Source organism: Patagioenas fasciata, chromosome Z (assembly GCF_037038585.1).
Source record: "Patagioenas fasciata isolate bPatFas1 chromosome Z, bPatFas1.hap1, whole genome shotgun sequence".
NCBI lineage: Eukaryota > Metazoa > Chordata > Aves > Columbiformes > Columbidae > Patagioenas > Patagioenas fasciata.
The window spans coordinates 82,754,317-82,768,250 of record NC_092560.1 but is presented as its reverse complement, the minus strand read 5'-3'; the positions used below and the strand labels follow the sequence as shown (position 1 = coordinate 82,768,250).

Below are 13,934 nucleotides of genomic sequence, written 5' to 3'. Positions count from 1 at the left end.
TTCAGAAAACGGCATCAACCTCACATCATTTTAAGATATAAATTCACACAACGCTTAGAGCTGTCCCAATCCACAATCTTCTAGTTCATTTCTGGATCCTGCCAAAAACTCAACTGGGGGCGGAATTGCCACAAATTCAATATCATTGCAAATGTTGCAGCATGTTCACAAAAAACCTTTTGGTGTCAAAAACCAGAGTGTCCCATCCCTACACCTGCCAGAAGGGAAACTTCTAGGAAGCTACTGAAACAGACGTCAAGAGGATCAATAACACAGGAGGTGAATGTCAGAAGAAAAATGTGCCATTTTAAAGGACAAAGGACACGGGAAGAATAATTACATTGCAGATATTGCCTAAATTTCAAGAGAGATTAACAACGCCTGTAATGCCATTTGCCGAGTGCAATCTGTTACGATTATTCATTTTCAAGAGCTCTGTATCTATTGAAGTGTAGCCTAAGAGATGAATGTAAAGGAAAATTAAGAGCTTGTGAATTTCTTACACTGAAATAGGGGACTTTACAGAGAGATTATGGTAGGCATCTTGGGGCAAGGACACTACACCTGAATCCCCGATTTTTTTTGTACCACAGCTGAACCACACATGCTAGTTACTGGTCTATATGCAAAAATACATTTACCCATTTGCCATTAAACTACTTTCCTTAAAACAACATTACGTGTGTGTGTCAATGGAATTTTTTTTCAATGCTGTGCCCTGAAGACTAAGAATAGTAGTGAATTTAGAAATCTAAACAACATTTTCTAGGGAGCCTGGAACCCAACCCTTGAGGAAGAGACGTGAAGCGCTTTGAAGGGGTCACTAAGCAAACACTGTTGTATTATAGTTGCGAACGCTGCTTGCCTGTCTCTTATTCAGCAACTCAAAAATCTTTGCTGCCTTCAGGATAGCTATTTCTTCTTACATTACAGAACTAGAATTCCACAATGAGAATCCACTGCGAGTATTCTGCAGAAGTGATGTTATTCCCATTTTAAGAACTAGATATGAACAGTGTCACGTGTTTTGTCCAAGATGGGAAAGATTATGAGCATCAGAGGAATATTCACTTTCCAGTTCTGTGGTAAACTGCATTTCTTGAAGTGGGAAGCCGACGTTTGCTAAAGTATAATGAATTAGAAAGTAATTCTTACCCGGACAAGTTTTTCTGAATCACCTCTCCATTTGCTGACTATGGTGGATGCTGATATGTTGAAAAACGTTGTATTGCACTCTGTGGCAACAGCCTTAGCCAGCAAAGTTTTTCCAGTACCTACAAACAAAAGCACTGAAGAAATTCAGCCTCTAGAGAAACACAATGCAAATGTTCGAATAGAATCATAGAATCGTTTTGGTTGGAAGAGGTCTTCAAAATCATCAGGTCCAACTGTTAACCCAACACTGCCAAGTCCACCTCTAAACTATGTCCCTAAGAACCTCATCTATGGAATAATACCCTTCATCCTATTATCGGTCAGATAAAAACACTAAAATAGAAAAAATCATAGCATCATAGAACAGTCTGGGCCTCTCCTTCAGTTTAAAACCATCACCCCTTGTCCTATCACAACAGGCCCTGCTCAAAAATCTGTCCCCATCTTTCTCACAGGCCCCTTTTAAGTCCGGAAAGGTGCAATAAGGTCTCCCCGGAGCTTCTCTTCTCCAGCTGAACACCCCAGCTCTCTCAGCCTCTCCTCCCAGCAGAGCTGTTCCAGCCTCGGATCATTTTATGGCACTTCCAGGATTGTCTGGAGAAACTCAGGTAATGCAGAACTCCAAAGGCACTCCCCAGATTCCAAAGTGCTACATGCTGAAATGGTCAGATGCCTTCTGTGGCAAGTAAGTTTAAACAATCGCAGGAAAAAATGGAGTCCATGACACACTTATTCACATTTTGTAAGATCAGGTCAAGTCACATTTGATTTATCTGGCCCAAGATGAGTGAAAACAGCAGTGTGAGTTCTCACTCCTCTGAATGGTTAGTATAAGTACATTGTTTTTTTGGAAGATTCAGGTGTAGAAATAGTAAAGGGTTGTGAAAAAGTCAAATGGACAGGTTTGAGTGTAAGAGACAGATTTAATCATCCACCATTGCCTCCTTTTATTTAACTTTACAGAACATGTTCTGTATTAACACATTTGATCTAATTAGCATTAATAATTCATCCGCGGGACAAAAAAGTAGTGATGAACAAATGGACATGGTATAAAGCTCTTCATACCTGGTGGTCCATAGAGTAATAATCCTTTCCAAGGAGACAGAATTCCTGTAAACAGCTGGGGGTACTACGGAAGACGAAAAGTAATTCAGGTATTAAAAATGTATCACGTATAACAAAATACAAGAAATTCTAACCCCTAGCCTCACTGCTCTCAACGCATTCAGGAAACCTAAGAGATTTGAAGAGAGGAGGGAAAAACCCTCCAAAACTATATAATAGATATGATCTGATTACCGAGAGGAATACTGTCAATACAGTATTTGAAATCAAGTGCATTCTTCAAATGCAACTGGTTTGATATTCTCTCCTGTAAGTCATTTTCCATTGAATTAAAATAGGCCAAATCCAGCACCTCTTACATTGCCAAAGGTGCCAAAAAATAGGACCCCAAACCTATAATTTTAATACTGAAAGGCCATTTTCCTATAGGAGAATGTGTATGGAATTGTCAGATGAAACAGGAACTGGAATAGTTCTAACATGAACTGCCTACAAAAGCAAAGAAATAGCGAGAACTTAAAACACCTCTGTAATCACAAGGAAAATACTAATGAGCCCAACAGTGTTTTTCTCAAAACTTTCTAGTGCCTTACCCTTATGGGGTAAACAACTGCTTCCTTGACCAGCCTTTTAGCTGCATCCAGCCCAATAATATCATCCCACTTCACGTTTGGATTATGGAGATAAATGTCCTGCAACATAAATTGCAGCCTGTTAGCAGATCTTAAGTTCTTCCATACGAAGGTTACCACCTCTGGCAAAGTAAATCAACTCAGTGAAAAAGGAATAGTGGCATTAAAGGATAAAAACTGTATTATTTAACCCTACATACTAGGCAGCTCACAAGAGGAAAGCATGTACAGCAATCATTTCTACAGGATTGCTCCTTAGTTTCCCTATGAGCATATATGCTGCCAAACGTATATGCTGAGTAAATCTGTTTTTCAGATCAGTTTTCAGTTAGTTGGTTTTAGTAACTAATTAACATGTGAAGAGCTATCATGATATGAAGCTTCACCCAGCTTAATATTTTATCTCTGATGCTGGGAAGTATTGGATGTTTAAAAAATACATAAGCAATAGGAGTGACATGTTAGTTCATATTTACATCCACGTTCTGAAAATCTGCAACTAAAAAATTCTGAAAATTAAAACTGTATCTTTGAGTTCAAACACCCTTTGACATTCATTCTTTTACCTGTTTTTGAGCATGCTTAATCTGTAGTAATGAGTTCCACAGTTCAATCATGTGCACTGCGAAAATACTTTTGTTTGTTTTAAGCTTGGTAGTCAGTAACTTTATGGCTGCAGCTATTACTTATGTTATTACTTCTGTTATAGGTAACTGTAAGAAATTGCTATTTACCCCACAATATGCAAGATTTTACGTGCTGCGAGAAAAGGTGTGAGAAGCTCCGTAACAGGAGGAAAATTTTCCCTTAAGCATCTATCAAAAGATAGTCGGTAATTAGTCTATGCCCTGAAGCACTCACTGAATTAATTTCATTTAATCCATCAGACTTCGCAAATCTTCCGTGAAACTTTCCATTTGCCTTAGTAATATTTTGTGGCTTTGTGTTCCAGTGACTAATTGTTCTGCAGAAAATATCATATCCTCAGTAGAAATACTTGGGATAAATCCTGCTCTCCATTGAAAACAGGCAGTCCCCAGAGACTGAAGAAAAATTATGTGCTTATATCTGACGGGAAAATCTGATTTCTTACAATTAGAAAAATTATTTATATAGAGTAGGTTCCACTTTCCCTTTCTATTAACAGCAAATTAAGATGAATCAGTTTTATGATACTAAGTAGAGACTTCCATAACTGTTTCCAAATTAAATTAGATTGTGTTGTGAAATAGATACCACATGCTATTTATTTGTATTGATTTACACAGTGTTGATTACCATAGCAACTAGGAAAATACTAGCACATTTAAAAAAAAAAAACATACCACAAAGAAGGCTAAAGCAACCTTATTGCTTTTTGCTAAAGTAGCAGCAAGAACAATACTATTTTAAAGGTTTATCAGATATTAAAAACCAGGCAGGAATTGAAATGAATGAGAATTTTCTTACTTTAAGGTTGAAAATTTCTTAAGACTTCAGTTCTAAACCGCAAATGCAAATTTGCTGATCAAGAATTTGGGACATATATAGCTAGAAAAAGCAATCAGCAAGCCTTCCAGGCTTTTTAAACAAGTTGATTTTGAGTATGTGAAAGCAACGGTTGATACCATTTCTGGTACTAGAATATATATCTAGAAAGAGTCAAAACAGGATCAAATATTGTGATACTATGAAGCTTTTTGGATAAGTACGTTTGGAAGATGATGCATGTGAAGCATTTACCTGCTTACATGCCTTGAATGGAACTGCACCCACAAAGTTGAATTGAAGTTTTCCCCACTATTTTATCACAGTTAGATAACAGTTGGTGTTGACTAATATATTTAAATTTCTCTTTTCAGTGAATCACTGTACATTTTCTGTAGCAAAAAGAACAAAAGGAAAAGCTATGTCAGTCTCGTGGGTACAGGATGATTAGATTACATATTCCCTCTTAGAAAGGAATGGTCTTAATTACTTCCTCCCATTGTGTAGTGGAAAGAAACATCATTACATGTAAAGAAATGACTGGCTGGGAGTTGCATGATAGGAAAAATAGCTTGTACATTCAAGAATAAGCCGCATCAGCGATAGTAAAAAGAAACAAACAGCATTCTCAGATGACAAAGAGAACCAAGATCTCCATACAACTGAAACAGAGATCCAATCTTACTTTGCTTACAACAGTTGCAAGTTCTCTCATCTCACCAGTCATGCCAACAAAAGCACTAAGGGGTTTCAATAATCGTTCCTAAAAAAGACAAACATAAATTCTTGTCAGGCTTCGATGATTTTTAAACAGATGAACTATGAAATAGTTCCAAAAAAAGCTGGTACACCATAATAATATAAACTTATAGAGCTATAAAAATACTAAATAAGTTTTTGCGATAACTCTTCATCTAACAGAATCCAATCCTGAACTAATATTGAAATGAGCAGGTCTCTCTTTGCATAAGTAGTCCTAAACATAGATTAAGAGGAGTGAAAAATATAACTGTCGGTCACCGTGTTGTCATATTTTCTGGTTTGAAAGTCTCTTCAAATGTCACAACTCTGTTCTTGTCTCAGCTGAGGTGAAGGCTAAATAGTATATGGAATTCAAAGGAAGCAGAATTTACCCTCAGAAGTTCTGTGGGTTTCTGCAATTTATTTTTTTTATGTGAATCATAAGGTATAATTTGTATTTGTTGCCTGCTTTCCTGTTCAAAAACACCTGTAAACAAATTAGACCAATATAGAGTACGACTGTCTATTGAAGAAGGAAATATGTCACTCAGAAATCTAAGTTGGGAACAAAGGCAAGATTCTTGCGGTATTTTATTTTGTTCCTGGTTATGTAAAACCAATGTTCCTTTTCACTGGATGGAAATAAGAACAGAAGCACTTACCGATGGATCTGGATCATAATTAAGGCTGTTCAAGGCTATTCCATTAGATGATACTTTGAGAGCATCCTGAATTATCCCATGGTAGTCGATTACTTGGCCCTAAAAGAGAAAATAATAACCTTTAGTTTGAAATGCTATGTAATGCAAGCAGAGCTTCCTATGCAAAGAATTACTGCCCAAGTCATAAAATTGACCCTTCAGCTGATTACACAGGAACATTTTATACAAAAATAGACACAAAAAGCTCGCATTTGGTATTTGTGAAAAAATTCCATGTATTTTTTTCTACATATACATTCATATCATAAATCAGATACCAAGTTTTTACCAACCTTTCTTGGGTGAGCGCTGTCTCCTCCAGATTTGTTGATTGCCGAGATGCTTAAGCCGAAGTCAGATTGCTCCAGAGTAACCACACTGTCATTATTCTAAAGAAAAAAAAGATTAAAACACATGTATTGCCAAGTAAATGAGTTGCGGATATAATTCCATATCATCCCACCTCTTCATACACACCCAGATGAACTGTATCATTTCAAGGAAAAGCTAATTATTTTTAAAGAGTGAGAGAACTGGTCAGAAATGAGATCCACCCTAGGCAGGAATATGGACAAGGACTTAAAAAAGAAGAGAGACTTTCCTTCACACAGTTCCTCAAAAGCTATAACACAGTGCTTGCTCACCAACCTGCTGTTCCTGCTCCCACCTCTGTAAGGGGTGGTAATAAAGCCGTTTTCACAGCCATCTTACCAAAATGAGACTCGCAAAACTGAAAAATACAGTGCCAAATGACTCTCCCAATCTCAAACACCTTATGCACTGTGAATATGCTTACAACTGACACCAGACTTTCTACTCGGTTTGTTTGTCTGACTTTCTGGCACTAAAGGATAAATCTACCAGTGTTAATGGGAAAACTGGTTGCTTTCTGTATACGCTGGATTATATGACACCTTTTCCTCTAATTTTTGCCTGTGACTTGCTCCCCAACTCACAGCCATGAAGTATATTCTCCTGAAGTTTCGCACCCTCAAACTACAAAATTAGTAGAACCCATTAGTTACACAATTACTAATTTTGTAATAGTTACTAACTAATAGTTACACAATTACTAATTGTGCGAGTTGCATTTTGTTGCTGCCTATAGCCTCTCAAAATAAAAAAACACAATAATTTCAACTGTAACGCTGCCAAGGTAAAACATGTTTAAACCTGTTTGGGGCTCTCCTTGGTGGATGATTTAAATTCTGTTGTAGTCCCAGGTGAAGTTTTGGACGATGGTCGTTGCACTGTCTGATGTTTGAGCCTTGGGAGATTCTGAGAAGAGCTTGCTGCCCTGGAATTAATAAAAAAATAGATGTACTGAAAGGCTTCCACAACTTTTTGCCTTCAAAATACCAAAAGATTAAAAGGCAGAGTTTTCAAATAAAGCACTTTTGAGGTAACTTTGTTGCCACTGGAGTTAAAGTACCAGTTTCAATCACAGCAGGATTCAGTGCTTACTGCTTTCAAACACACCGCCTTATAAACTTTGTAAATTGTTTGCATCTCCCTTTGGGAAATAAGTCTTTACTTTCCTCTAAAAGATACAGAAAAACACACCACACAGTCAGCAGCATGACTCTAGGCTTTAGTATTTCTATGGTATCCAAATATTATTTTAAACACATGGTATATTGCTTTTAGAGGAAATTTTTCTGCCCATAAAAAAAGAAAACCTGCACATTTCTCTTACCTTCTTGGTCTTCCTCCAGTTCTCAGCTGTCGTTTGTTTTCCACTGTGGCAAAATTAATATTAAAATGGAAATTAATTAAAAATTTTTAAAATAGCAACTTGATTTTTCTTCCCCTTCAAACATACATTTGAGCACACATTAATGACCTTCGAAATAACAATGTATAAGCAGGAACAAAATGATTAGAAGACATGCAAGCTTGCAAAAACCTTCTGAAAACAAATGGATATTGGAGAGAGTAGTTTGGCTTCGTGCTTGTTAAATTTAAGGCTCATTCAGTCTTTGGTTTCTTGGCTTACATTTTAAAACCAGTATCGTTCTCACAGTAAAATGGACACTACCAGAAATTAGATCAAGCACAATAAACTAATTTAATAAATTGCACAGGATGCTTATTTAATGCCAATAATCTTTTCATTGCTGAACTGGGAAATAAGAATTCACTTCACTCTTATTAATAATAGTTTTATCATGTTCAACATACCAAGACAGACAAAATGTCACACCACAATTGTGGTTACCAAACTATGTTATTTTTTGCACTTACATAATTTGAAACAATTTCTGTCAAAGAAAAGCACTTTTTTCACAAAATGCCGAACTCACAAAGCCCAGATGTGAACTCATAAAGCTCAGGGTTTGTACCACAGTAGCACGTTTCTCTGAAAACACGACCTACCACAAAAACAAGCCTTACCATGATTTTTCACGTTTCTTGTGAATGCTCGAAATATAAGCCCTAATCCAAAAATAAGCCCTAGTTATAGTTCAGTAAAAGTCAATTTAAATAGTTTCCAGGCAGCTATACATGTAAAAAAGTAATAAGTTTTGGAGCAAAAATTAATATAAGACCCAGTCTTATTTTCGGGGAAGCAGGGTAGTTGTTCCAAAATACATCAGTGTTCTTTGGGAAATGCTCTTACACGCAGATTCTCATACATTTACATAAAATATTCCTTCCCAAAAAGCTGTTTCACTGAGAAAGCGGGGGAACACTGTGTACTTGGAGGCAGCAGAGCCCATGAGTGAACTTGTAATCCCACAGGGACATCTAAAACCCTGAAAACTGCAACTCGGCATGGAAATGAGTGGGTTCTGTAGGACTTGATGAGAGTATTACAAATAAGTTTGTAGGAACGAGCACCACAGTAACGGTTTTCTTTGGCCTGCATATACCATGACCTGAGCACAGACACGATTTAATGACAGAATCAGAGGATCACAGACTGGTTGGGGTTGGAAGGGGCCTCTGGAGATCATCCAGTCCAACCCACCTGCTCAAGCAGGGTCACCAGAGCAGATCACACAGGATCGTGTCCAGGGGGGTTTGAATGTCTCAGAGAAGGAGACTCCACCACCTTTCTGGGCAGCCTGGGCCAGGCTCTGGCACCTCAAAGGAAAGAAGTTTCTCCTCATATTCAGATGGAACCTCCTGTGTTTCAGTCTGTGCCCATGGCCCCTCATCCTGTCATTGGGCACCACTGAACAGAGTCTGGTCCATCCTCTTGACACCCACCCTGCAGATATTTATCACGTTGATAAGATCCCTTCTCAGCTTCTCTTCTCCAGCTGAACAGCCCCAGCTCTCTCAGTCTCTCCTCATTGGAAAGATGCTCCAGACCCCTCAGCATCTTTGTATCTCCACACTGGACTCCCTCCAGTAATTCCTTGTCCTTCTTGAACTGGGGATCCCAGAACTGGACACAGAACTGCAGATGTGGCCTCACCAGGGCAGAGCAGAGGGGGAGGAACAACCTCCCTCCACCTGCTGGTCACACTTCTCCTAATGCACCCCAGGGACCACTGGCCTTCTTGGCCACAAGGGCACATTGGTGGCTCATGGTCACCCTGTTGTTCACCAGAACTCCCAGGTCCTTCTCTGTAGAGCCGCTTTCCAGCCGGTCAACCCCAAACTGGACTTCTGCACCGGAGATACGTGCAGGAAGGAGGGTGGTCAGGCTTGAAGGAAAAAGCACAATACCTTCCTGACAGGATGGAGACAATTCTGGGCTTGGGTATGACACAATACCCCATGTCTGAGTAGCTTGACTGACCAAAAAATGGTACTGAGAACTTGTGTCTATGAGTAGATTTTTGGGATTTTTTTTTTAATAGTAAACTTTTAATAGTAATACTTTTTCCTTCTTGACTCATAACAAATCCCTTGGGTTTTGTCCTGCAAGGTTATGGTTCTAGCCATAAATCTCTCTGCCATGCAGATAATGCAGCTAGTACTGTCCTTCTACTAGTAGCTTTAATACCTTTCAAAATCATTTCATCTACACAGGTAATTTTATTATATTGATATAATGTTTAATTTACCTGTGATTTCAAAGTTGCTGGCAGCCATACGAAACAATGACAACTGCCCAGAGATGTTCCCTGGCTAATCATTCCCTTCTTTGATTAACATATTTTTCTTACGAGACAGATAGAGAGGTTGGTGTTTTCTATACCCTTCAAGCTCTTCACAACTGATTCTTATACAGTTGTTCTTATGGCTTCTATAAGTTACATTTTGTACTCAAGTATAAAATCATTCAGGACCTCATGGCCAAAACAGAATGCACATATTCTGATTTTTCTTATTTTGTATCATTTCTTCATACATCAGACTTTTAGTTCTTTGGAGCAAATAAACATATTATTTGTTAATATCTTATATGTATTATAATACTTTGGGCTTATATGGCATTTTCCAATATCAAAGTAGTTTTTCAAAGACAGAAAAATATCATCTTCTTCTACATCTACATAAAGAGAGAAGGAAGAGCAGAAAGGCTCAAAGCCCCATATATCAGTTTTTACGTCCTGTATGCTAGAACTATAGCTCTGTAACTGTAAGAGTTCAAACATCAAACGCTGACAAACACAAGAAGTGCAGTGAATATATCAGGCAAATATACATTACAAGCTTTGAGAAACAAAAGCCACATACCAGTGTCCAGGACCTTCTTGGTAATTTTAGGATACTTTTGAAATTTTACAAAGTAATAGCTTTCATATTCCATCAAAATTGTCTCAAGATCAATGTTGTCACAAACTTCAAAGCCACGTAAACTTAATTTCGTCTCTTGTTCCAAGGCATTTGCAGCATCCACATACCTAGTAATTTCAAAAAAACAAAGATCAAAAAACATAGTGTCATTATCTCATACTAATTTTTGAGAGAAAAAGTAAACACCAGCATTAGTAAGTAAAAAGTATTTTTAACCTGTCCACAAGTCCATTTATCACTATTATAAAAGCATAAACTCTATCTAAAAGCCCTTTACTGATGGTTCTAAAGTATTTTTAAATTCAACAGGACATTTTTTGATCAGGAATTGAAACAATTTAGCACAGTAAATATACATAAAATATAATATTATAGGATATATAACAGTAATTTACCTCTTTCTGACATCAAACCAAAGGGCCATGCTGTCCATCCACCCAGCAGAGGACAGAAGGACACATTATGGGAGGTCAGACACACACAAACCCACAAATGTAGAGCACTATTATTTAAAAAACATACCCTTCATCCATCAAATAGTGCAAAATTAGAATGAGGAGATTTTTTCGACGAGCTTCTGTTCGCATCTCATCCTGTGAATTAAGACAGAACTCTAGATCAAATGTAATATTCTCTTTATTGCTGTAAACAGCATCTAAATGTAGCCTGTGGAAACAAACAAATTAAGACAACAGCATGTAAGAACTGTAAAACAACTCACTGTTAATAAACAGAAGTAAAGTGGTTTTCAATGTAATTTTTCTTACACATTATCAGGGCTACTGGATGGGTAGAAACCTTTTCCTAGAGAAGAACAGATTACTTTGAGGTTGAAAAAATAACTTACTTTCCCTTACTATGGTTACAGATCTCCAACATACTCAGGATGATGAAAATATCAGGGTAGGACTCTTGCAAACCTCATGTCCAGCATCTCCAGGAGCTGCACCAGAAAATCTTGTGCTCCAGAACCTAGAAACCCGTTTTCAGAGCGCTTGGAGAAGAGGGGATGGAAAAAAGGTCTGAGATCTGCATAACTACACTACAAAGCCCAGCTGTACAGTGTTGGCACCTCCCAGTTCATGGACTGAGATATATAAACACAAGTGAAATACAGAGTACTTGAAGAATTAGTCTTTTGGGACAACACTAGACTTGCCCAATTTTAACACAGAAGTGACCAAAGTCAGGTCCTGACATGCAGAAATTTCAGTATAGACTCAGCCCCATGGATTTCTTCACACACGTTGGAGAACCCAAAGTCATTCACAAGGCAGCATAAAATATCTTTGCCACCCTTCAGCAAAGCTACACCGCGGGGGGGAACATAAAGTGCAACATCAAGTATAGCAAAAAGGACAGTGGAAACAGAAATTTCGTAAGATACTGGAACAAAGTCCTAGTTTGATAAAATGTGCCATAAATACTGAGTGCTTGCAGGAAAACCCTGAGATTTTAGGATTGTAACAGAAGTAGTTACCAGGAAAGCTCTACAAATCAGCATGTTGACTCTGGTCTGCCTCATTGGGATGTGAAGCTGGAATCACAGGAAAAGCAGGTATGGCCAAAGGCACATTTAGGCAAATAAATTAGGTGCTTTCTCTTTCAGAATGCTGACATTTGGCATTATTTATGAGGATCCAGCGTGAGCACAAAAGACCAGTACTTATTCAGAGGATGGGGAAAAAGCAGCAGCTTCTGTTGCTTCTGTTGCATAGCTTGCATATATTCCTGATTAGGTTGCACAGTGATGCATTTACAGACTCCCACTTTTACCCCCAGTTTTCCTCTGTGGTATGCTGATCAACCACTGCCTGCATCTGTCCCCAAGACAAAGCCCAGCCCAAGTGTTAGGGACCTGCAGGAGACAAACACACAAATTTTTGGCCCCATCACACCGGAAACGGAGCCCCAGCATCTGTAGCAATGACTTCTGTTGCTCTTTGCCAGTGCCCGGCACACAAAGAAGCTAAAAACTTACTACTGACCAAGGCATAAGTTTTTAAATCCCACAAGATGCATATAAGGAAGATCCATATAGAAAGAGAATTACCCTATCCTTTCTTGGAAGGAATCATAGAATCATTCTGGTTGGAAAAGACCCTCAAGATCATTGAGTACAACTGTTAATCCACCCCTGGCACTGCCCCATGTCACTAAGAACCTCATCTCTGTGTCTGTCCAACCCCTCCAGGGATGGTGACTCCAGCACTGCCCTGGGCAGCCTGTTCCAATGCCCCACAGCCCTTTGGGGAAGAAATTGTTCCTAATATCCAACACAAAGTATCACTATAGCAAACTGCGGATAGTGGAGAACCACTAATTCCTACAAGCAAATGTGTTTTGGGGTGGAGCAATGCACTGTAAAACCAATGTACCTCTTAAGCGTTCTTTTCATTTACTAAATTAGGCTGATCTGCTCCCTCTGCTCTGTACATAGCAGTACGTATCATACAGCACTGATACTTAAGATAAAACAATATCTGACTGTGCTATTTTCAAACTAACACCTCCCAGGTGTTTGCCAGTCTCTAAAAAGTAGCAGGTAGGGCAGGCAGAAGATCTCCAGTGCAGCAGATATTTTCTGGGATGTTTGCTTCAGATGTGGGGCCATCTAGTGACACAACTAGGAAAAGGCTGGGGGTTGCTTTTATTTATAACAACCTGTCCTGCGTGGTGGAAGTATACTTTTATTTCACATGTTAGCAAAAAGAATCTTCATTCTGGTTTTCCATAGAAAGGGAATCAAAGCATCTCTGGAAAAGGGAAGAACCCATATGCCACTAGGAGCCTTTACTACTTTTTAGAAGTCACCCAATGTCATGACAAGAAAGGCCTTGAGGTGCTGGAGCAAGTGGAGAGAAGGGAACAGAGCTGGGGAAGGGGCTGGAGCACAAGTGTGATGGGAGCGGCTGAGGGACCTGGGGGGTTCAGCTGGAGAACAGGAGCTGAGGGGACACAGGGACACAAAGAAACGGCCTCAAGTTGCGCCAGGGGAGGTTGAGGTTGGATGTGGGGCACAATTTCTTCCCCAAAGGGCTGTGGGGCATTGGAACAGGCTGCCCAGGGCAGTGCTGGAGTCACCATCCCTGGAGGGGTTGAACAGACACAGAGATGAGGTTCTCAGGGACATGGGGTAGTGGTGGACTTTATAGAGTTAGATTAACAGTGGACTCTGTGATCTTAAAGGTCTTTTCCAATTCAAAATGATTCTCTGATAAAATTACGCAGCCAAGATAAAATTATGCAGTTTCCAAGTCCATAAGGAAGCTGCAATACTATTTGCTGAAGATTGGTGGCCAAAGATTATTTTTTGAAACCATTTTAGGGAGCAAGAGTGCTGTGTAAATGCTTGGTGGATCAGTAACTCTTGAAATAAGTAGATCAGCTCCTTAGAGCTGCTGCAACAAGATATGAACCAATTCTGAGAATGGTTATGAGCAAAGAGAAATCACTGACACCCTGGGATGAAAGG

The 13,934-nt window shown here is 38.9% G+C and overlaps 1 protein-coding gene across 2 annotated transcripts in view; it reads right to left on the bottom strand.

Annotated features, from left to right (window-relative positions):
- Positions 1–13,934, bottom strand: part of KATNAL2 (katanin catalytic subunit A1 like 2) — a 32,168-nt gene that overhangs the window by 12,383 nt on the left and 5,851 nt on the right. The window contains exons 2-11 of one of the 2 annotated variants that reach the window (XM_065860423.2): positions 10,982–11,052; positions 10,400–10,566; positions 7,461–7,503; positions 6,938–7,061; positions 6,058–6,153; positions 5,726–5,824; positions 5,008–5,085; positions 2,817–2,915; positions 2,224–2,287; positions 1,156–1,274 (exon numbers count right to left, since the gene is read on the bottom strand). In XM_065860423.2, the coding sequence (XP_065716495.1) occupies positions 1,156–1,274; positions 2,224–2,287; positions 2,817–2,915; positions 5,008–5,085; positions 5,726–5,824; positions 6,058–6,153; positions 6,938–7,061; positions 7,461–7,503; positions 10,400–10,566; positions 10,982–11,052 (960 nt within the window). The remainder of the gene's footprint in view (positions 1–1,155; positions 1,275–2,223; positions 2,288–2,816; positions 2,916–5,007; positions 5,086–5,725; positions 5,825–6,057; positions 6,154–6,937; positions 7,062–7,460; positions 7,504–10,399; positions 10,567–10,981; positions 11,053–13,934) is intronic. The other variant, XM_071802745.1, reaches the window with a different exon arrangement.